General features: G+C 47.4%; 1 protein-coding gene across 1 annotated transcript in view; it reads left to right on the forward strand.

Annotated features, from left to right (window-relative positions):
- The window catches only part of arb2a (ARB2 cotranscriptional regulator A), a gene marked incomplete at its 3' end in the record, with an annotated part of 273,502 nt that overhangs the window by 141,816 nt on the left and 107,781 nt on the right, over positions 1-23,905 (forward strand). The window contains exons 8-9 of the mRNA XM_079517005.1: positions 6,682-6,798; positions 23,212-23,296. Of these exons, the coding sequence (XP_079373131.1) occupies positions 6,682-6,798; positions 23,212-23,296 (202 nt within the window). The remainder of the gene's footprint in view (positions 1-6,681; positions 6,799-23,211; positions 23,297-23,905) is intronic.

Raw genomic sequence — 23,905 nt, forward strand, 5'->3', positions numbered from 1 at the left:
TAACTATCATTTAGCCAGCCCCTAGAACACACACGAGGACCCCATGATGAGAATGCCATGTCGGAAATGGAGATCTTAGGGAAATGTTCTTTTATTTTCTTATCATGGGGGTGTATTAAGGTATTATGGTAAACAATATTTGTCTGGTCTCAGGTTGCATTCAGCTGTCACACATGTACAGTAGATGCTACTGTAACTGCTGTAGATGTGTAATAAACCCCTCGCCTCCCCTTGTTTCACCAGCTTGCTTTCTCTCTTTTCTTTTTCCCTTTTTGGTGATGAAATGTGATGTCACGCAGGGAACAGCTTGCACCATGCCGCCGACAGCCAAGGCAACACTGCATTTCTAATTTAGTTGAGCTTTAGCTGCGGTACCATACCCACCTATATACCTAGCGCTGCTGTTTGGGGTTTCACATCTGACTGAAGTGAAATGTGCTGTTGTTCGCTTGTCTGTCACGCAGCCAAAAAAGAAGAAACTTGGCATTGCCTCCCCCCCCACCCCACCCCCAAAGATGAGTTTTGTGTTAACAACCTTTGGGTGAAATAAATGTCACGGGTGTGTTTCATAGGCATGCGGTAGTTCTACAAATTTGAAGAGTGTGTGTGTGAATGCTGCAGTATTTATAGTTTGTGATTCATTCAAAAGTGGTTTAATCTCTTCTCTTCTCTTCTCCTTTTGTCCGCTCTATATACATGTTTTAAGTCAGCCATGTCTAAAGCCCTCGTCTGTGTGGTATATTCCAGTCACCATCTTGCCTGTCGGCCTCCTCCTGCATTCTTTTCCTCCTCGTTCCTGTCGAACCCTCGTTGGCATCCATTTCCCTGCATGCGGTTGCCCTCTCTCTTACGCTACATTCTGTCCCACTACCTCCATGTTTCCCACCTTCACACCATCCCACCACTGACCAAACCTCTACCCCCAACACACACACACACACACACACACCGTGCACACACACACACACACACACACACTCGTGCATCCCTTCCCGGCTGTACCGCTGCGTTTTCATGTGTCCTGTGCGTCCAGATGCCGCGGTGTTAAAGGAAAGGCCAGCGGAGAGACAGCGAATGTCTCAACATCTGTGTGTTGGTTTAGCGCAACAAGTACTTCCACATGTTTCTCCTCCCTGTCCGGTTACAAGACAGATTACAACAGCTGGCCCGCTTCCTTGTTAAAAAAAAAAAAACTCCAACAGTCTGTGGTTCCACACTGAGGATTAGAGCATTTGAGATGCAGGATAAAACTAGCTAAAGCTAACATCGTGAAGCCGGGGAAGGGAGGAAAACATAAAAAAAAACCCAGGGCCAGTGCACCCACCCACTGAGACGGATGATGTACTGCTAGCATGGTGTCAGTAAGCAGAGGGCTGGACGACGTGCATACTAGAGCCAAGACGACAGCTAGCTTTGCTTCTTAGCCTGGAGCCGGGGTTTGTTTGGTCTTTGTGTGCAGACATGGAGCATGTTTGCTGCTAACTACTGTCACAGTGTGGCCTGTGTGAAAGACACGGGAAACCCAAGAGGTGACAGCAGGCTCATTGCGGTTGCATCCCTCCCCCCCCCCCCCCCCCCCCCCCCCCCACACACACACACACACATAACACCAACTCAACTCAACTCTCTCTCTCGTCTGACTCGGAGGGGGGTGTGGGCGGCTTGGCCTTATTTGTCAACGTGTTACCCTGAATCCCCACCAACCGCAGCCGAAAAACCTCTCCTCAGCCACATGTGTTAAGTCACCACTGCTGTGTACGCGGCGGTTAGGCCCGTCTGGCTGCAGCGAGAGGGGCTGTCAGGGAAAGCGTGATTGATTTCACCAGCGATGGGAGATGGAGTTGAGGTTTGAGTTCTCGAGTTCAACTAAGACATCAACGGAAAGGAGGGGGAAGAAAAAGACTTTCAGATATCCTCAGCGTGCTGACTTTCCGTCCGTCCGTCCGTCCGTCCGTCAGTCTGTCTTCCTTCTTTTTTTGAAGGGCGAGACGCCTTGAACTGTTTGCCCCCCCCCCGCGCAATTTATTGACGGCTCATTGCCACGCTGCGGTAGGATTTGTTTCCGAGGGAGGATTCTGGAGTGTTTTCGTTGAGAACTTGACGACTTCTGAGGCATTGTGAGGGGTTGCCGGCAGAGGTATATACGGTTCAGCGCGTATCAGTTGCAGATGTTCGTGAAATGTCCTTGCGGGTTTAATATCCCAGCGATATTTCAGTGACCCCTAGTCATAAAAAAGTTACTTGGGTTTTTAAGTTTTCCTCACAGCCTATGTGTATTCTGTATTTTATACGTTATATATATTCACCAGGGGTATGTATTGCAGGAGAAAAATACAAGGGTCAAATGTCCACTTTTCCTCCCTGGAAATGACCGGGTTCACCGTCGAAGGCTGCGCGTTTGTTTTTTGGGGGGGGGGTTTTACCGCATTTTTAAAGTCATGTGCTTAGCGTTTTCCATGGCCGGCTCGGTCTGATGGTCTCTGGTTTCCTGGCCCCTCTGCGCCCGGCCCTCTGTACTCGGGGACGGGGCCCTGTTTTTGGCTAGCGCCAGAAAGCAGGACCTTGACTGACACCTCCAGCTTTTAAAAGGTTGACTCCGGCTGCTCCCGCGGGCCCCCCCCCCCCCACCCCCCCGTTCTGCCAGAGGACAGCTTTTCAACAGAGCGTTGGATGGCTTGGGGAGAGGAGAGAGGACGAAGTGTGCACGCGCGCACGCGCACGTGTGTGTGTGTGTTCAGTTTTTTAACTTTTGTATCTATACAATGCTTTTCCTCTTCAACGTGAAGTGCGTGCGTGCGTGCGTGCGCGCGTGCGTGCGTGCGTGCGTTCGTGCGTACGTTTGTGCGTGCGTGCGTGCACACACTGTGTGCTACAGGACGAGGGAATCTTATCAGCAGGATGATATATGAGTCCTCAGTGCCGTAATAGATTCCATTTATCTCTATGCACTCCCACTTTAATTTGGCTGGGCCGTGGAGGATGTATTCAAATGCCCGCTGTGCACGTTGATGTGCACGTTGATGTGCAGCCGGGCCCGGCTGACTGCGCAGTTGGCCTCCAGCGTTCACTATACACTGCCAGTGGTGGGGAAAATACTCAAATGTTTTAGTTAAAGTATCAATGCCTGCAGTGTCGAAATACTTTGTTACGAGTAAAAGTCTGGAATTCAAAACGTACTTGAGTGAGAGTACAAAATTGTTGGTATCAAAAATGTACTTGAAGTGCCAAAAGTAACAAAAGTTTGAAAACTTGTGAAACTGGACATTCTACAAAATGAGCATTTTGTAGAATGTCCAGTTTCACAAGTTTTCAAATGTATAAAGATCCTTAGAAAACCGCAGATCTGCAAGCTCACAATGCGTCGCATGACGACGCATTGTGAGCTTGCAGATCGACAATTTTCAAATGGCAGAAATGTATTTAGTGCTGAAGTGGTTAGATAGCAGATTTGTGTCCGGGTAGCTCAGTCGGTAGAGCACTCTCTCCTTTTCGACCGCAAGGTCATGGGTTCGATCCCGGGCACCGCCAACTCAGCGTATGAGCAGCACGGCTTGATGTTGTCCGGTAAATACTGGGAGCTGATGGTAGGTGTTGCGCTCCACCTCAGCATTCCATCTCCCAGAGGTCTAGCGCATTGAAACGGGGATAGACTCCCGCACCCTGGCTGATACCGACAATAAGCCTCACTGACTGACTGACTGACTTACTGACTACAAGCTCACAATGCATCGGGACACATTCTGAGCTTGTAGATCGGCTCTTTTCAAATGGCCAACATTTACCTGTATGTTATGTAATAATAAATATCTACAAAGTAACTAGCAACTAAATTTTTCAAATAATTGTATTATAGCACTGTCCCCATGTACTGATGTCCCCATGTACTGATGTATGTAGCACTGTCCCCATGTACTGATGTCGCCATGTACTGATGTATGTAGCACTGTCCCCATGTACTGATGTCGCCATGTACTGATGTATGTAGCACTGTCCCCATGTACTGATGTCCCCATGTACTGATGTATGTAGCACTGTCCCCATGTACTGATGTCGCCATGTACTGATGTATGTAGCACTGTCCCCATGTACTGATGTCGCCATGTACTGATGTATGTAGCACTGTCCCCATGTACTGATGTCCCCATGTACTGATGTATGTAGCACTGTCCCCATGTACTGATGTCCCCATGTACTGATGTCCCCATGTACTGATGTCCCCATGTACTGATGTATGTAGCACTGTCCCCATGTACTGATGTCCCCATGTACTGATGTATGTAGCACTGTCCCCATGTACTGATGTCCCCATGTACTGATGTATGTAGCACTGTCCCCATGTACTGCCGTCCCCATGTACTGATGTCCCCATGTACTGATGTATGTAGCACTGTCCCCATGTACTGATGTCCCCATGTACTGATGTATGTAGCACTGTCCCCATGTACTGATGTATGTAGCACTGTCCCCATGTACTGATGTATGTAGCACTGTCCCCATGTACTGATGTCCCCATGTACTGATGTATGTAGCACTGTCCCCATGTACTGCCGTCCCCATGTACTGATGTCCCCATGTACTGATGTATGTAGCACTGTCCCCATGTACTGATGTCCCCATGTACTGATGTCCCCATGTACTGATGTCCCCATGTACTGATGTATGTAGCACTGTCCCCATGTACTGATGTATGTAGCACTGTCCCCATGTACTGATGTATGTAGCACTGTCCCCATGTACTGCCGTCCCCATGTACTGATGTCCCCATGTACTGATGTATGTAGCACTGTCCCCATGTACTGCCGTCCCCATGTACTGATGTCCCCATGTACTGCCGTCCCCATGTACTGATGTCCCCATGTACTGCCGTCCCCATGTACTGATGTCCCCATGTACTGCCGTCCCCATGTACTGATGTCCCCATGTACTGCTGTCCCCATGTACTGCTGTCCCCATGTACTGATGTCCCCATGTACTGCTGTCCCCATGTACTGCTGTCCCCATGTACTGCTGTCCCCATGTACTGCTGTCCCCATGTACTGCTGTCCCCATGTACTGCTGTCCCCATGTACTGCTGTCCCCATGTACTGATGTCCCCATGTACTGCTGTCCCCATGTACTGCTGTCCCCATGTACTGATGTCCCCATGTACTGCTGTCCCCATGTACTGCTGTCCCCATGTACTGCTGTCCCCATGTACTGATGTCCCCATGTACTGCTGTCCCCATGTACTGATGTCCCCATGTACTGCTGTCCCCGTACTGATGTATGTAGCACTGTCCCCATGTACTGATGTCCCCATGTACTGCTGTCCCCGTACTGATGTATGTAGCACTGTCCCCATGTACTGATGTCCCCATGTACTGCTGTCCCCGTACTGATGTATGTAGCACTGTCCCCATGTACTGATGTCCCCATGTACTGATGTATGTAGCACTGTCCCCATGTACTGATGTCCCCATGTCTGACCTATCTCCCTTAGACACAGCGTCTACTGTAAGTGACTGCTAGCTTATTGTTGCAAGTCCTGTACTCTATTCTTCCCATGTTTTATCTTAAAGGGGAGCAGAGTGAGGCAGCCAGCTCCTGAGGCCCGCGGTGCGCCGGTCCTTGGGGTGGGAGTGGGATTGGAGCTGGGAAGGGGGGGGCAAGGCGGGCGGGGTAGTCTCATTGTAGCGTGGTAACAAGTCCTTTGTGTGACATTTTCCTCGGCGTTGACATTCAGAGGGGAATATAGGCGGACAGGCGCGCGGACGGCAGGTCCTCGGTGACATGCGAAGGGAAAGAGTGTATTTAGAATAGTGAGCAGGGGCCCGCCCGCGCACAGCGAAGGACGTTTCTGCGCGGACGTGGCAAGGACACAGCGCACAGCCCCGGCAGGCTAGCGCTCTGCTGCGCAGCCAGCCCTGAATCTTTAACTGGGCTGTCCAGTGGAGTACGACGGTCTCCGTGACACATAGGCTGGCATTATGTACGGTCGTGGCATTTCGTAGGGATTTATTCAGATGGGACACTGGAGGAGAGCGAGGATAAGGATGGGTGGATGGCGAGCAAACGGCGTCGACTGGACGTCGAGCCGGTCGGGTGTTCTTGCCGGCTGGGCAAGGCAGTGCAGTTGACTCGTGTCCTTATTATTATTCAACTATTTGCTCGTTGACCCAATAATCAAGTCTGGGAACCTGTTCTCAGTTAACCGTTTAAAATGTTTATACTTGTCGACCGGGGTCCCCCAAATTGTGGCCCCGTCCTTTTTTTCTCCCTCTACACAGAAAACTCTTTGCCGGTTCTTTGTACCAAATGTTGGCCTATTTTCGCCGTGTGTCAGCCTATTGCGACATGCTCAGAACAGGAATGCTAGGGTCCATGTGGTTAACCTTAACCCCTGGTTGGATAGAAACTAAACCTTTATACTAAACCTTACCGTAAAATGAAAACCATGAGTCCCAAAGGCTACTGTCTTTCTTTCCACGTGGGCTGAATCTGTGGTGTTTTACACTTCAAGGCCTCTGTATGTGTCACTGAGCTGTTGTTGTCTGAACGTCCAACAGTGTCGAGTCGTGGTCATTAACGTGTGTGTGTGTGTGTGTGTGTGTGTGTGTGTGTGTGTGTGTGTGTGTGTGTGTGTGTGTGTGTGTGTGTGTGTGTGTGTGTGTGTGTGTGTGTGTGTGTGTGTGTGTGCTGCAGATGAAGCAGAGGGAGGCGGAGGTGAAGAGCAGGGTGTTCGCCGTGGCCCTCACAGACTCGGTTCACAACATCTGGCTTCAGGAGGCCAGCAAAGGTGTTCAGGACTGGATGCAGCAGGTGACATTAACGCACACACACACACACACACACACACACACACAACCAAGCAAAGCCAATGCATGCAGGGACCTATCGTGAACTTTCACTGGTTCATGTAAACGTGACTAGCTGTGTGCAGAGGTCTGTATCACACCCTCCTATAACAACACACGCACACACACGCACACACACACACGCATGCACACACACACACACACAACCCCACTGACCTACACAGTGGTCCTCAGCCAGCCTTAGAAGTCACACAACCATGGTTTGCATGCTCTCATTTTTGCCTCAATGTTTTGCCTCAATGTAGCCCACCCACCCCCCGCTCCCTCCTGGGCGGATGTCAATGAACAATCTACCTGAGACACTGTGTCTGTGTGTGTGTGTGTGTGTGTGCGTGCATGTGTGCGCGTGTGTGCGTGCGCATGTGTGCGTGTGCATTTGCGTTGGCTTCATTTTGGCGCTTGCCCTTTCTTGTGTGACCTCTGTACCGTCAGCAGCACCTGGACTCACTCAGTATGCACATACTGATGACCGCTGCTACTGGGAACCAGGATGCAAATGTCACACACACACACGCACGCACACACACACGCGCACGCACGAGCGCGCGCGCATGCACGCGCCATCCACTATTTATATTGTGTCCCTATTTTATATCCCTTGCCTTTTGTTTTTGCTATTTCTGTCATCTCCCCCATCCCTGGTGCGTGCACGACTCGTATATGCATGAGTGCGTGTTTAACTCACGCGCCTGTCTTTTCGTGTGTGTGTGTGTGTTCATGAGCCCTTATGCACACTTGTACGTGCGCATTTGTGCACGTGTGCCAGTTGTATATCTATTATTGTGTGTTGCTACTATTGTCTGTTTTAATGTGTGTGTGTGTGTGTGTGTGTGTGCGCATGCGTGCGTGCACGTCCGTGCCTGCACGTGTGCGTACATGTGAGCTTGTGTGTCCGAGTTTTAGTGTGTGTGTGGTGTATGTGTTTATGTGCACGTGTGTGACTGTGTGTGTGTGTGTGTGTGTGTGTGTGTGTGTGTAGTGGGGATTCAAGGTTGTTCTGATCTCCTTCTTCTGGTGTTTTATTTCTTGATTCAGCAGAGGGTTTACAGGACACAGCCTGATTGGACTGTTAAGTGATTTCTATTTGCGACGATGATGATGATGATGATGATGATGATGATGATGATTGTCCAGAACAATAATTCAGAAATGACCCATACAGTAATGTGTCCTGAAGAGATGTCTCTGTCCACAAACTGGACATGAGTTGCCTACTTGTTTGCCCTCTATACCAAATATCAAAAATAGCAGATCGGCTCTTATTATTGGCTTTTTACACCAAAATGGGGACGCTAGGTCTCAAGTGGTCAACCCACTGACTTGTCTTTATGTCTCGTCTTTTTTGCGAACGGTGAAATGACCGTATATCTTTGCAACTAATGCCACACACACACAACACATAGGCTGCAGTGGTTCCCCAACTTTTTCATGTCAAGGACCCCCAAATTGACATATATTAGCCCGCAGACCCCCATTTGAAAATACATGCCAGGGAAGAGAAGATTTTACCGCTCTAGCAGTGATTCTCAACCTTTTTAATGTCAAGGACCCCCCAGTTTGACATGCATTGCCAAGGTTTTATCGCGCGTAACACTTACTTTGAAGAGCCAAATATCCATAACCGCATGTTGACCGGTTGTTGTTCTCTCGGTCGGTGGTGGAAAAACCCGACCGCGAGTATCACAGCGCCTGCTGTCGGCAGGTGGAAAAACCTTGTTTTCACTAGAAACGACATTCATTGCGCCGATTTGGAGATACAGGGCTTTGAAAGCAGCCCAGAGATTGCAAGCGGATGCGCGCGCATCTTCAAAATGGCTGCAGCCACTGCCCCACTTTGACTGTTATGCTAACGAGCGGCAGCTAACGATACGATCGGATCAAAACAATGGATTAAAGAATATAAACCCTGGAAAACGATAGGCTAGACGATTAATTTAAGCCTACGGTTACTACGGTTCTGGCGGGCTGCGTGTTAATGGCATTTCTATCTCTGGGACCCCAATTTATATTGTGAAATCAATGTTAATTTAACTCTGAGAGTGTACAAAATGGAACCAAATGAACCCGTCAGGTTCCATTTTTACACTCTCAGAGTTACAGACCCATAAGGGTCCATTTGGTTCCAAACTCATTTAGCTGGGGACCCCCTGGAACTCCCTCAAGGACCCCTGGGGGTCCCCGGACCCCACTTTGGGAACCACTGGGCTACACTGTAAACCACTCACTGTAAGACACATACTCCCACCGGGAGCCATTAATTAGCCCGGAAATAATATTTGTTTTCAAACTTTTATTTCCGTTTCGAGTAGATCATCATAATGTGAATATTAAGCAGCAATGAAGCTCAACTTTTAGTCAGAAGCAGGGCGGTTTCTCACGTGGAATGAAGGCATCAACCTGTGTTAATGAAGCACTAACTTTGGGAATAGTTCAGTGTTTTGTTTTCATTAAACTGGAATAGTTGTGATGCCAAGTACTCCACGGGGATTTTCACATCACCTGCACGCACATGCACACACACACGCACACACACGCGCACGCGTGCGCACAGACACACTTGTACATGCACACAAACATATAGCGCGCACAGTCCAGATGGTTGTGTGTCACAGCACAGAAGGGGAGCTGAATGCTGCTATATACAGGCCTATATACAGTACACTGTAAGTAGGGCCGTACACGGGCACACACACACACACACACACACACACACACACGGACCCCACCACCAGGACACCGGTGGCGATGCGCTCTGATTCTCAGGGCCGACGCAGATAATTCCCTCCCCGTAGGGGTCATGGGGGGGTCGTGGCGGTACGGCGGGAGGAGGAGAGCAGAAAGAGAGGAGATGAGATTTACAGCTCTACGGGGGAGAGAGAGAGAAGGGGGGGAGAGAGAGGGGGGGGGGGGGGGGGAGAGAGAGAGAGGGGGAGGGGGGGGAGAGAGAGGGGGGGGAGAGGGAGAGAGAGAGACCTGGGCCAGGTGATACTGAGCTAATGGGGAGAGAGAGAGAGGTAGAGAGATGGAAAGAGGGTGTGAGAGTGCGTGAGGGAGAGAGTGAGTGAGTGGAAGAGATGGAGACGACTGGGCCAAGTGATTCTGAGCTGAGAGAGAGAGAGAGAGAGAGAGAGGTAGAGAGAGGGGGAGTGATGGAGAGAGAGAATGAGGGGGAGAAATGGTGATAGAGACAGGGGAGAGAGAGGTAGAGAAGGATTGGAGATAGATGGAGGGGGACAGAGAGAGAGAGAGAGACAATGCAAATGCGAGACGGATAGCGAGTACAAATGAGAGAGCTGGAGAGAGAGACCGAGTGAGAGACTGTGAGGGTGCAAATGAGAGAGAGAGAGAGACTGGAGGCATAGGGAGAGAGACAGAGAGAGAGAGAGAGACAGAGAGAGAGAGAGAGACAGACAGAGGGACTGGTTGACTGGTCCAGGCAGGAGGAAGAGGAGGAGGAGGAGACGGGGAAGTAAAATATCGAAAACGTTCAATTATTTAAATCCCGTGGAGTGGAGTGGCGCGGCGCGGCAAGAGCAGCCTGACGGTGCTCAGGGAAAGAAAAACAGAAAGACGGCTAGAGGAGTGTGAAGGAACGGACAGAATACAGATGGAGGAGAGGAGATGAAGAGATGTATGAGGAGGAGAGATGAGTAGCATGGGGAGGAGAGAGGGAGAGAGAGAGGGAGAGAGAGAGGATGATTGTATACAGCTGGCAGCCTGTCAGAGTCTCCAAGGTGTCTGCTGTCATAGAGCTGGTCTGCTGTCACACTCTAGTGGCCTGCGCTCTACACACACACACACACACACACACACACACACACACACACACGTGCGTGCACACGCTCTCACACTCTCAGACATGCACACACAACGACATGCGTGCGCGCACACACAAAACTGTACACTTACACATGACATGTACACGCCCGCATGCACGTGGCACCTGCATACGTGCGCGGATTGACATGCAGGCAGGCGCACATGCTCGTAAACACACGCGCGCGCACACACACACACAGAACACACGGTCCACTGTGGTCATGAATAAAGCATCCTAATCCATGGAGATTATACAGCAACAGAAGGGAAGTGCATAACTAGAGTGAGACAGGTCTACTGTAGAGTGAGACAGGTCTACTGTAGAGTGAGACAGGTCTACTGTAGAGTGAGACAGGTCTACTGTAGTGTGAGACAGGTCTACTGTAGAGTGAGACAGGTCTGTACTGTAGAGTGAGACAGGTCTACTGTAGAGTGAGACAGGTCTACTGTAGAGTGAGACAGGTCTACTGTAGAGTGAGACAGGTCTACTGTAGAGTGAGACAGGTATGGACTGTAGAGTGAGACAGGTATGGACTGTAGAGTGAGACAGGTCTGGACTGTAGAGTGAGACAGGTATACTGTAGAGTGAGACATGTCTGTACTGTAGAGTGAGACAGGTCTACTGTAGAGTGAGACAGGTCTGTACTGTAGAGTGAGACAGGTCTACTGTAGAGTGAGACAGGTCTACTGTAGAGTGAGACAGGTCTACTGTAGAGTGAGACAGGTCTACTGTAGAGTGAGACAGGTCTGTACTGTAGAGTGAGACAGGTCTGTACTGTAGAGTGAGACAGGTCTACTGTAGAGTGAGACAGGTCTACTGTAGTGTGAGACAGGTCTACTGTAGAGTGAGACAGGTCTACTGTAGAGTGAGACAGGTCTGTACTGTAGAGTGAGACAGGTCTACTGTAGAGTGAGACAGGTCTGTACTGTAGAGTGAGACAGGTCTACTGTAGAGTGAGACAGGTCTACTGTAGAGTGAGACAGGTATACCGTAGAGTGAGACATGTCTACTGTAGAGTGAGACAGGTCTGTACTGTAGAGTGAGACAGGTCTACTGTAGAGTGAGACATGTCTACTGTAGAGTGAGACAGGTCTACTGTAGAGTGAGACATGTCTACTGTAGAGTGAGACAGGTCTGTACTGTAGAGTGAGACAGGTCTACTGTAGAGTGAGACATGTCTACTGTAGAGTGAGACAGGTCTACTGTAGAGTGAGACAGTGTGATGGGAAATCACTCTACAGCAGTGGTTTTCAACCAGCCCATTATTCAGCATTTGGACCACCAGTAGATGACATTAATTGAGCCTCTCGGACCCCAAAACTACAGGATATATTGTTATCGTTAGGATAATGTTTTGTCCACAATCGACTGTTCGCCGATTCACCTCCCAATGTATGAATGAAAGCGCTTTGAGTAAGCAGTGAGCACTATGAAAATGCAATCCATTAGCACATTTTGAGCCATAAACGTATATTTAAAAAACCAGCAAGTCCATTTGGTTCCATTTGTACACTCTCAGAGTTAAATTAACTTTGATTTTACAATATACATTGGGGTCCCAGAGATAGAAATGTGGCACCGTAGTCTAATTCAGGTCAAACTGGTGGTCCTTGTAAATTAAGTAATAAATGCAGATGTTTCACAACAATTTAGCTCTTGAGAGCATGACATGAAACCCAATGGACCCTTCTGGGTCCATTGGGTTTCATTTTACACTCCCAGGAGTTAAAGACCAGCACTATAACACTAACTCACGTAGTTTAAAAAGAAACAAAACACCCATTGCAGCACCTTTACCATCTATGTGTAAAGCAGAGGTTCATGTCTGCGTGTGAATTAATGTACTGTACAGTACATCCTGCAGTAAGTACATGAATCCCGTATTGTCCGGTTCTAATTAAATCTGCATTGTTTTTTTTTGTTTTTTTTCTTGCTGGCTTTCATTTCACCACCCGTCAAAGCAGATGGCACATTGTATACTGTATATGTATTCCCCCCCCCCACACACACACACACACACCCCCACACACACGCACACACGCACACACACACACGCAATAATTGGTAATTAAGTGTTTTGGGGGATGTTCTACATTACACCTCCAATCTATCACACACCCATGGAATGGAGGTCTGTTACTGTGTGTGTGTGTGTGTGTGTGTGTGTGTGTGTGTGTGTGTGTGTGTGTGTGTGTGTGTGTGTGTGTGTGTGTGTGTGTGCGTGTGCGTGTGCGTGTGTGTGACACTGCTATTTCACTGTATATACCTTTAGATCAATGCGGGGCCATTATCACGACGTGTCTGAGGCTATACTACAGGGTCCATGTTGTTTCCTATTCCTCCAGGGCTCTTTATGTGTGTAATCCTGTAGCACTTATGGTCGGTGGAGGGAGGGGGGGAGGGGGGGTAACCCACTGTGAGAGGGCCTATTTGGCCCATATGAAGGCTCCATTAAGGTCGCGCTGCCATTCCAGGTGAGTGCGCTGCGCCGCCGCGCCGTGTTCTTGCTCTTGCTTGGCGTGGACCGTGCCCTTCACGGTGTGGCTCTGTGTTTATCCCATTGAGACCCGGAACGCGTCTGTCACCTTCACTTTTTAACCACGCTAACCATTATTTTAACCACGTTAACCATTATTTTAAACTTCAGCTCTTGAAGAATCATGGCAACGTGTGTAAATATTTGACTATATATTCTTTCACAGCAAACGTTTTTTTTTAAGCTAAACTCATATCTTTGCTTCTGTGGGGTCCCTGGAACAACATATTTCCAGATGGGGGTCGGCGGCCAATTACATATGATTTTTGGGGTCCTTGACATGGAATAGTTTGAGAACCACTGACAAAAATAAGTTTGTTTTTTTTCTTCAGAAAACTGTCATGATTTAGTAAATAGTAAGTAGCCTTGCCGAGCCATGAGGCCCATAGGGCAGGAGCCTATCTCCTGTTTCTGTAGCGTGAGGCAGCTTGATGTACAAGTACACCCCCTGGACATGACGCTAGTATGTCGCAGGGACTTACCCCCAATCCAACCCTTGATGCTGAGTGTCCCATTTTTTTAGAGTCTTTGGTATGACCCGGCCGGGGATTGAACCCCGACCTCCCAGTCACAGGGCGGACACTCTAACCACAAGGCCACTGAGCACATGATTTAGACATTGCAGAATCTGGTCTCAGGTCTCACTGGGTTATTGTGTGCTGTTTGTGCTGCTACCGCGTGGAAGCAGGGCTTCACTCTGACCTGTGGGCAGGCGGGAGGGAGCAGGTGGCTGCACAGTGCACACCAGTGGTGGGTAAAGTACTCACATTTTATTTTTTACCTAAGTACAGTTGGGTGCCACCGATATTGACCCTTATCATTTGACCCATTTAGGCCTGACCTCAACATTTAAAAAAATCCTTCTAAATCCTCCAGTTTTCTGAAATAAATATTTTCACGATTTTTCAAAAATAGCAGACCTACAAGCTCGTAGCGCGCCACTCGGTGGCGCGCTATGAGCTTGTAGATCTGCTATTTTTCAATAGCTAAATTATAACATAATGTTTAAAACACCAAAAGGGGTTCCCGCCCAAAATGGGTTAACTGTCCTTTTGCGCAGATCACGCAAACCTCAGCAAAAAGAAAAGGACAATATCGATGGCCTCCAACTGTAAGTAAGTCAATACTCCAATGGGGTGGCTGTGGCTCAGGAGGTATAGAGCAGGGTCATCCAATGATCCGTGGGCCGGCGGTTCGAATCCCCGGCTCCTCCTGTCTATACCTGTCGGAAGTGTCCCTGGGCAAGCTCGCCCACCATCGGTGTGGGAAGTGAGGACGCTGGCGTCGACTGTTCGCCGATTCACCTCCCAATGTATGAATGAAAGCGCTTTGAGTAAGCACTATGAAAATGCAACCCATTAGCACATTTTGCGCCATAAACTTATATTTAACCAATTTTGACCTGAGATCAGATTCTAAAAATGTCTTCTACATCCTGACAGTTTTCTGAAAAAGCTATGTTTCTATGTCAGTCGTTCTTCGATTTTTCAAAAATAGCAGACCTACAAGCTCGTAGCGCGCCACTCGGTGGCGCGCTATGAGCTTGTAGATCTGCTATTTTTCAATAGCTAAATTATAACAATGTTTAAAACACCAAAAGGGGTTCCCGCCCAAAAATGGGTTAAATAACCAGCACTTGCATGCAAGTCCATTTAGTCCACTCTCAGAGTTAAATTAACTTTGATTTTACAATATACATTGGGGTCCCAGAGATAGAAATGTGGTACCGTAGTCTAATTCAGGTCAAACTGGGGGTCCTTGAAATGAAAATGGTTGAAAATCACTGCTAGAGCCGTGAATATCTTCTCTTATGGGGGGGTCCTTGGCATATATTTTGAAATGGGGGGTCCGCAGGCTAATGAGTGTCAATTCGGGGTAATGGTGGCGATCGTTCGCAGCGTTATTCTCTGAATTGAGGCTCAGCCGAGGGTTTATGAGGCGAGGGACGATGTTTGGAGAAGGCTTAGGTCGAAAATGGACCATTACTATACTTCCGGTTCACGAAGCAGAGTAAGGGGGTCTTCTTCGCTGCCTTTTTGGTGCATTCTGTTGGCAACGGGGAAAGAGCGCCTGGAGTAAATGGTGGCAAGAAATGTACAAGTAAAAGTCCGGTAATCAAAATGTGCTTGAGTAAAAGTGCAAAAGTATCAGCATCAAAATAATACTTAAAGTACCGGAAATTAAAAGCAGAATGTTCCGTTTCACAAGTGTGTAAAATGTGTGTAAAATGTAATAAAATAAATCACACCCGTGTGAAGTGAGGGGCGCTAATTTATTAAAGTCTAACTCATGTTGATTAGGTGATGTAATGGTGATGTAAAACAAACGGTGACAAAACATACATTAAATTATCTTTATTGTTAATGGCATTTAATGTTTGTGTTAGGGACAAGATGATGTAAATTTCCCTTCATTGTCAATGGCGTTTTTAAAACAAACATTGAACTAAAAACAAATAAACCTGTATATAGGAGGGGCTAGCGCCCCTCAAAAATCTATTAACTAAAGTTTTCAAATTATTGCAGTAATTATTTAATTATTAATTATTGGAGAAAAGTGCAATATTTGTATCTGAGATATAGCGGAGTAAAAAATCACACCCATGTGAAGTGAGGGGCTCTCTTATCATTATACATCATCATACATCATCTCATGAACAACTGCATTTATGTGATTGGTTAGCCGATTTGCTCGTCTACATATGAGCGCTTATCATCATGATGTCAAATAGACACTATGACGGAAATTCTCCATTCAATTGTCAACGGGAATTTAATGTTTGTGTAGGACGGAAATCTACACTAATAGCTGAATATAGAAATAATATTAGAAATAGTCCAGTAAATTAAAAGTACCTCAGTACAGTACAGTGCTTGCACTTAGTTACTATACTGCTGGACACACACACACACACACACACACACGCACGCGTGCGCACATAAATTCACACACTGTGCACTACGTGTAGTCGTGTACACTCTCACTCCAGGGTGTTTAGTGTGAGGGTCTTTTTGGTCGCAGGTGGACCGGCGCGCGGAGGCAAACACCGGCCTGCCATTTTGTTTTCGTGATCTCACACAACCTGCTATTAACGTAGCGGTTAGCATCCCACTAAGCAGCGCGCCCACGCCGCCATATGTCTCTGATTAATCATCATGATGGAATTCACTTAAGCTGCACTGGGGGACAAGAATATTTGGTGTGTGTGTGTGCGTGCGTGTGTGTGCGCGGACACGTGCAGGTGGGCACGTGCGTCTGTGTGTGTGGTATGCAATCCTACATAATCTATATACAACAAGTATTCCTACAATATCAACGCAATTATAGTTTCTTTCACTTAGTAGTCATCCGTTAAGGGCTTTATTTCATGTCATTGTCATTCCTTCATCACGTAACCCATCTGCAAAATTCCCCCCCCCCCCCCACCCCCCCACACACACAAGGCACTGAGCCGGGGTGGCAGGCAGGCTGTATTTGTATGTTAGCTGAATGGCTCCATTGATGGGCAGGCAGCTTGAAGCTGTGATGCTGTGCATCAGAGAGAGAGAGAGAGAGAGAGAGAGAGAGATAGAGAGAGAGAGAGAGAGAGAGGCACAGCTCCATATGATGTGACGTGCCCTGCCCTCCTCTAATCCCAGCCGGCAGGCTTTTATACCATTGCCGCTCCGGCCCGCGCGAAGCTGCCCGCAACGCTGGCTGGCTGGCTCGCCGTGCATGCGCGTGAATGTGTGTGTGTTTGTGTATGACACACACACACACACACATGCATTGCAACGTTGGCGCGTGCGTACCGTAGGCTGTGTCTTTATCTGCACATGCGTGTGTGTGGTTGCCTTGACAAATCTATTCAGTGCACGGCCCTCCCTGCCTCCACTGCTGCTGGTGGTGGTGGGGTAGGAGGAGAGGATGGGGGCCCTTTGAAAAACGCACCCCTCTCTCTCTCTCGCCCTTCTGCCCCCCAACCCCCTCCCCAGCCCAGCCAGCCTCACTGCTTCACAGCCCACCTGACATCTCTCTCCAGACAGACTGAATGCATTAAAGGAGATACAATGAGACACTTGATGTAACCGTTGGAGAGAGAGAGACACAGAGAGAGAGAGAGAGAGACTGCCCTGCCCTGCCTCGCCAACCCCAGCCTCAGAGGACACACAGTGAGAGAGAGAGAGAGAGAGCGAGAGAGAGAGACATTGAGAGCGAGAGGGACCGCGTGCGCGTCGTCTAGGAACCGATGCGCGAGGATCTAAAAATACACGACGCTACCGCCGGTTTAACCGAGACGACCCCTTTCTCCACTCTTGCGTCTTTCCCCTCTACTCCTGCTCTCTGTACTCCTTGCAGCGCTCCCCATGCACCACCACCCAGACAAGACTTTTATAGGCCAGCAGGGTTGGGGAGAGAGAGAGAGAGAGAGGAGGAAGATTAAGTTATTATATAGTCGCTGTCGGGCAGAAACCTCTTACAGTTGGGTGCCACCGATATTGTCCCTTATCATTTAACTGTCCTTTTGCGCAGATCACGCAAACCTCAGCAAAAAGAAAAGGACAATATCGATGGCCTCCAACTGTATTTGATCATACTACATCAGCGTCACACAAAACAAGCCTCAAAAGTAGCGGATCTGCAAGCTCTGGATGCTTTGGTGAAGCGACGCGTTTTGATGTTGTAGATCTGCTGCTTTTGATGCTCTTGAATTCGAATGCTAAAAATGAACAGTTTGGGACATATGGGGTTTCCACCCGACATGACGATGAGTCAAATGTGTCATTTATCACGTCACACGATTACAGCTGTATGAGAGTGGGTGACCTTGTTTTTGTTCTTCTTCATACAAGCTTCTAACGTTTGCAGTTCAAGGAAGAGACTAAGGAATAAATAAGAAAAAGCAGGAAACAAGTCAAAGAACGGGAAGGCACTCAAATATCCAGTTTACTTAAATGTGCATAGTTAGCAATGGATAAAATATCAATACAGATGAATACAATTCATACGATGAAGCAATAGTCATCGGAGAAAAAAAACAGTCAAAAGGTTGAATTCTGGGGGGGAAATGTTTTGGACATTCTGTGACATTTCTTGCCCCAAAATAGTGACACCAGGTTGAAAGTGAGAACGTGCGATGGCGCGTCACTTGAAATTCTGCTTGGAAGTTGAATCGACTCCCGGGTTTGTCGTTCTGTTCTGATATGAGACGGGGCGGTCCACACAAGGAACTGGCCTTTATTTATTTCCCCTGTTTTTTTTTATCCACAAGTATTTTGGGGTTTCTTATAATTACTGTGTACTTGGATGCATTTTTTATGAAAACCATGCATACATCATGTTTACAGGGAAGGAATGAGGCTCTGCTCATGATGGACCAGGTTCTAGCACTTGCTTCTCAGTACGTGCGTACACACTCACATAAAAACGTACCGATGCAGGATGGTTGGGATGACACTAGTCCCCCCTGTGTGTGTGCGTGGTGTGGGGGTGCAGTCTGACCCAGGGGTGGCAGAGAGCTCTGAGGAGTAATGGGTGGGCGACATGCGGTGGGGGTGTATGGCAGGGCGGGGGGTGTGGGGTGGGGTGTGGGGGGGGCTGGGGGGGTTGGACTAGTGACAGCTAGGCAGAGGTGTGATGTGACCCAGGGTTTTAGCAGGTCCCTCTAGGCGTGTGTGTGTGTGTGTGTGTGTGTGTGTGTGTGTGTGTGTGTGTGTGTGTGTGTGTGTGTGTGTGTGTGTGTGTGTGTGTGTGTGTGTGTGTGTGTGTGTGTGTGTGTGTGTGTGTGTGTGTGTGTGTGTGTGTGTGTGTGTGTGTAAGGGTGGGGGGGGGGTTGTTCATCTCAAAGATTGCTCTATCCAGTCCCTCCTCTGTCAGGGTCTTGGGAGAGAGGGGGTCGGTGAGGGCAAGAATGTGTGTGTATGCACGTGTTTGCGTGGGTGTGGGTGTGTGTGTGTGTGTGTTAAGTTCGGGAGGGTTCAGGAATGACAGGGCACGCTACACAGCTTTGTAGGAGACCCCCCGCTATGCTATCACGCACACACACACACACACACACACATGCACGCAGCACTGTAATGGCTGTCGGGGGGGCTGTGCGGAGCGTAAACAAGGGCAGATAAGCAGTGATTCAGAAGGACACCAGCTGCACATTCTAATCTCTGTGCATTTTCCTGCTTCTTCTTCTATTGAACTACTTTTATCTAATCTCTGCAATGTCTTCTCTTTCTCTCTCTGTGCATTCCTCCTCTCTCTCTCTCTCTCTCTCTCTCTCTCTCTCTCTCTCTCTCTCTCTCTCTCTCTCTCTCTCTCTCTCTCTCTCTCGCCCCTTGTTCATAGTGTCATTCGTTCCCTGGCCCGCAGCACCGCTCAGAATAGTTTTAAATAATAATTTTAAATGGTCGTTTCGTTTCTATGGAGTCATCTGCATGACTCCATAGCAACAACATATTGTACAGTATATACATACATATACATATGTTATAACATTATCAACATACGCAGCCTGGCCAAGCATGGTGTTTTACAAACCTTGTCGACGCTAAGCCTCCAAATGTAGTTTTTATCTTAAAAAAAAAAAAAAAACACTAATATATATTCTTTTCTTCCTCTGCATTTTCTGAGCTTTTTGCAACTTTAAAGATAAATGACTTGTTCTGGTCACTGGGGAGGAAATTTTGAGGAAATTTTAAATGAAGGCACTTGATACTGTAGCTCCTTCATTAAACAACATGAATGCACTGCTTCACAATGGGCCCGTTACACCAGTGTTGGTCTAACAACAGATTAGACATCTGTATTTCTATATACACAGATAAAGTATTAGAAAAATAAAGACCGAAAAATGGTGAAGACTTTGCCACAAAACCGGAAGTAGTAATTCATGCAGTTAGCCGGGATCTTTCTTAGTTTCCTCATTAAACAGAATTGGTCACGAATGTTACACCAAAAAAAGGGTAAAAACTAAGAAAAAGTGACATTTCATGAAAGGTCATATAGGCCCTTTCACCCATTATTGACAGGAACTCTATTTTATTTTTACCTTTCAAGACGTTCAACCATTTTGGGGTTACTGCTGTTATAATGTATTGGTATTTTTTTTAAATAAATATTTGAAGTATTAGAATCGGCTTGAGATCTAAATGGGGACGGTAAGAAACTTGGAGTTTAGGATGATAGTTGAGGAGGAAGATATCATTTTTATAGTATTATTATTATTATTATTATTACCATTATTATTATTACAATTATTATTAATATTATTAATCTTTGACTTTGACAGTAGAGTTGTCAGCCGCAGGGGGGATGCTGAGAGGGCCTGGGGTGTTTACGATAGGGTTCTGGGTCAGTGGGCCGACCCCCCCCCCCCCTCCCGCCCCTCTCTCTCTCTCACACACACACACACACACACACACACACACACACACACCCAGGGCGCCCGTGTTCTCTACAGTGCTATCGCCATCACGGCTCTCCACCGCAAACAAACCTGAAGCTGTCTGAGCAGTGTGTCACTGCGCTTTTAATTGCTTGTTCCTGTGTCTATCTCACACACGCGCGCGCGCACAGGCACACGCATCTCTCTGCTCTCGTCTTTTCCTCCAACACTCCCAGTGGTCTTCCATTTTCTTTGTCTTCCTTCCTCCCACGTTTACCCTCCTCTGTTTTTCCCTCCCTTGTTTTCCTGACGTCTCACTTTCCCTCCACCTGTCTCTCGCTTCTCTCTCTACCATGTTGTCCTTTCGCTCTCTCTCTTTCTTTCTCTCTCTCCCCATAACTCTGTAATAGATGTTTATAACATACTGTATGTTCATTCATTCTTTCTTTATTATTTGCGACTGCAGGTCGCATTTACTATATGAAAACCGTGCATTTCCCGTCTGTCAGTCCGTCCGTCCGTCCGTTATCCCACGCCTCCATGTATGGCCATGCCTCGTGACATCACGTGATCATCAGGGATGCCCTGATGTCATAAATATTAAGCCCATATAGAATGTCCATATATGGAGATCCCTGATGTCATCAATATTAGCCAGCAACTCTACATCTGACCTCAAACCTCAAACCCTTAGATCTCCATATATGGAGCTGACCTTTTCTGACATTCCATATGTTGATCCTTCCCCATCCATCCTTCCTCTTTGATGTCTCCCTTTTGACGGATACCTGTCCATTTAACCTCTAGACGGGCCTGCCCCAAAGTTAGTAGTGCAGTTATTAGTGCAGCCGCGCCCGGAGTTCTCAACAGGCCAGAAAATGAAGGCCCGGCCCGACCTGGGCCCTCATGAAACCCTGTGCACTCAAGACACTGCCCCCGCTGCCTCCCTTAGATCTCCATATATGGAGCTGACCTGTTCTGACATTCCATATGTTGATCTGACCTCATCAAACCCTGTACATTCAAGACACACTCCATATATGGCCAGTACAGAATTTATTTCATATGTTGATCTGACCCCCCAATGCCAAAGTGCCAGCGCTCGCCCAGCAGTCTGCCGTCACCCAGGCGGATGTGTGCGTGCCACCAGTCGCTTCCCGCCCTCAGGGCGTCTTAATGAGCATCGCGCCTGTCACAGACATGCGCAGAGCAAGTTCAGTCAGGAAACTCGTTTTGGATCTGCTCTTTAGGTACGGAGGATTCGTAGTCCTATGATGCGCTTGTCTGATCTCAGTACCTAAAAAGCAGATCCAATTCATCGCCAAACCATAATGAATACATTGCTCATTTTATATTCAATAAATATATATTCCATCCATTCTTCAATTGTCCTGACTGAACTGCTTATTGTCTCCACCAGGCCGAAGGCATGGGGAGAGAGTATGTTTTGCACTCCGTATGTCAGTCCGGCCGTTTGTCCGTGTGTCTGTCTGTCTGTCCGTTACCAGCTATTCTACGGCACCGTTAACCCGGTCGATGCCGATGCCAAACTTTGCACACTCCCTAAGCGCCACCAGGAAAACACATTTTTTGAAATTACTCATATTTAATTTTCCATCCTAATTGGCTAACATTGGCTTTCAAAGTTTGCAGGATTGGCCCGTTTTGAACAAAAAGCCTCAAATCATGAACACAGATTGCAATTTACGTGAAATCTTTCACGCACTTTCCTACTGGGCTGAGGAATATATCCCACCCTTTTCACATTGGCCTGTTATAGCGCCACCAACAGGTGGATTTTTGCAAAACACGTTTTTGGAACAAAATGCCTCAAATCATCCAATTTCCATCAAAGACGTAAGAAGAAATGGCCTTCCAAAGATTAATTTCTATTAATTTCCATCTCTCTCTCTCTCTCTCTCTCTCGATTCAATTCAATTCAATTCAATTCAATTCAATTCAATTCAATTCAATTCAATTCAATTCAATTCAATTCAATTCAATTCAATTCAATTCAATTGGCTTTATTGGCATGACATTTTACAAGTGTTGCCAAAGCACAATCACAAATATGACAAACAACAACATAACATAATATCAATGACATGGAAAATAAATAAATAAAAATAAAATAAAGCAGGTGGTGCAGAAAATAAAACATTGCATACTGTATGTTTGTCCTACAGATTGTCCCTTTTCTTGTGACAGGAATTGACATATTTTGCAGCCAAAACTGCACATTCTTTCTGTTCCCCCAGAAGGAGTGGTAATTTCTCGTCATATTTTGGAATTCTGGGCAATTTGTTTCAAATTTTGGGAAGAACTCCTCTCTTATATTTGTGTAGTTTTTACATTGTGTTAAGAAGTGTAACTCTATATCTCCGTCATCACAGTGACAGCACAGCCTCTCCTCTCTGAGCAGCCAGGTCTGTCTGTGTCTGCCCTTCTCTATTGCCAGACTATGATCACTCAGTCTGTACATTGTCAAAGTCTTTCTCAGGTTTTTATCAGTTACTGTGGTTAGGTAGTCTGCCACAGTATACTGTCTGTTTAGGGCCAAATATGTTTCTAGTTTGTGTTGTGATTGTGTGAGTTCATTCCAATACTGTATGTGATATATTTATCTCTCTCTCTCTCTCTACAGCACTGTCGTAACTGGGTGTCGAGTCCCGAGCCGTTGGACAGCCCCGTGGACCCAATGCTCCCAGACTGCCCCCGCGTGTCCGCAGGTAAGGGCCAAGCCAGAACCAAGCGAACAACGCGTCACGACCACAGGGTTTTATATACTAGAGACCGGACAAGACTGTCCCCAGCTATTCATTTCAATGGAAGTTGCTCAGTGGCGTTTGAAGCACCCGGAAGAACCACCCAGTTGGCTCTGGTTGGCTCGCGCGCGGTCTCAACTTTGAGGCCAACTTTTGCATCATGATGTCACTGAACGTCCGTCCACCTCCATGAACGTCCTGCAGTTCCAGCTTTGGTCACTAGGGTAATTGGGGCTTCAACGTTGGCCAGCCGCTCTGGGGGGCTTGGTCACGACAGCCCTTCTAGCCATTGTCCCCCCATGAGCAGCATCTTTAAATGCACACTGTGAGAGTGTGAATTACTAAACCGCTTAAAGGACAACTAACATCCTAAAACCGTCTTCTTTCATTAGAGAAAGTCAAAGAGGAGTTTCGTTTTTTCTTTTTTCTTTTTCTGCTTTCTTTCGTTTTAGCGATTATAGCTATTTTTGTCAGGTTTGTTTTTACAAAAAAATATTGTGATTTTGTTTTGTTTTTTTATTTACTATACTCCTACTAGACCCCACGAAATTATATCTGTCCACAAAAGATCAC

Source organism: Electrona antarctica (assembly GCF_951216825.1).
Source record: "Electrona antarctica genome assembly, chromosome: 12".
Taxonomy (NCBI): Eukaryota; Metazoa; Chordata; class Actinopteri; order Myctophiformes; family Myctophidae; genus Electrona; species Electrona antarctica.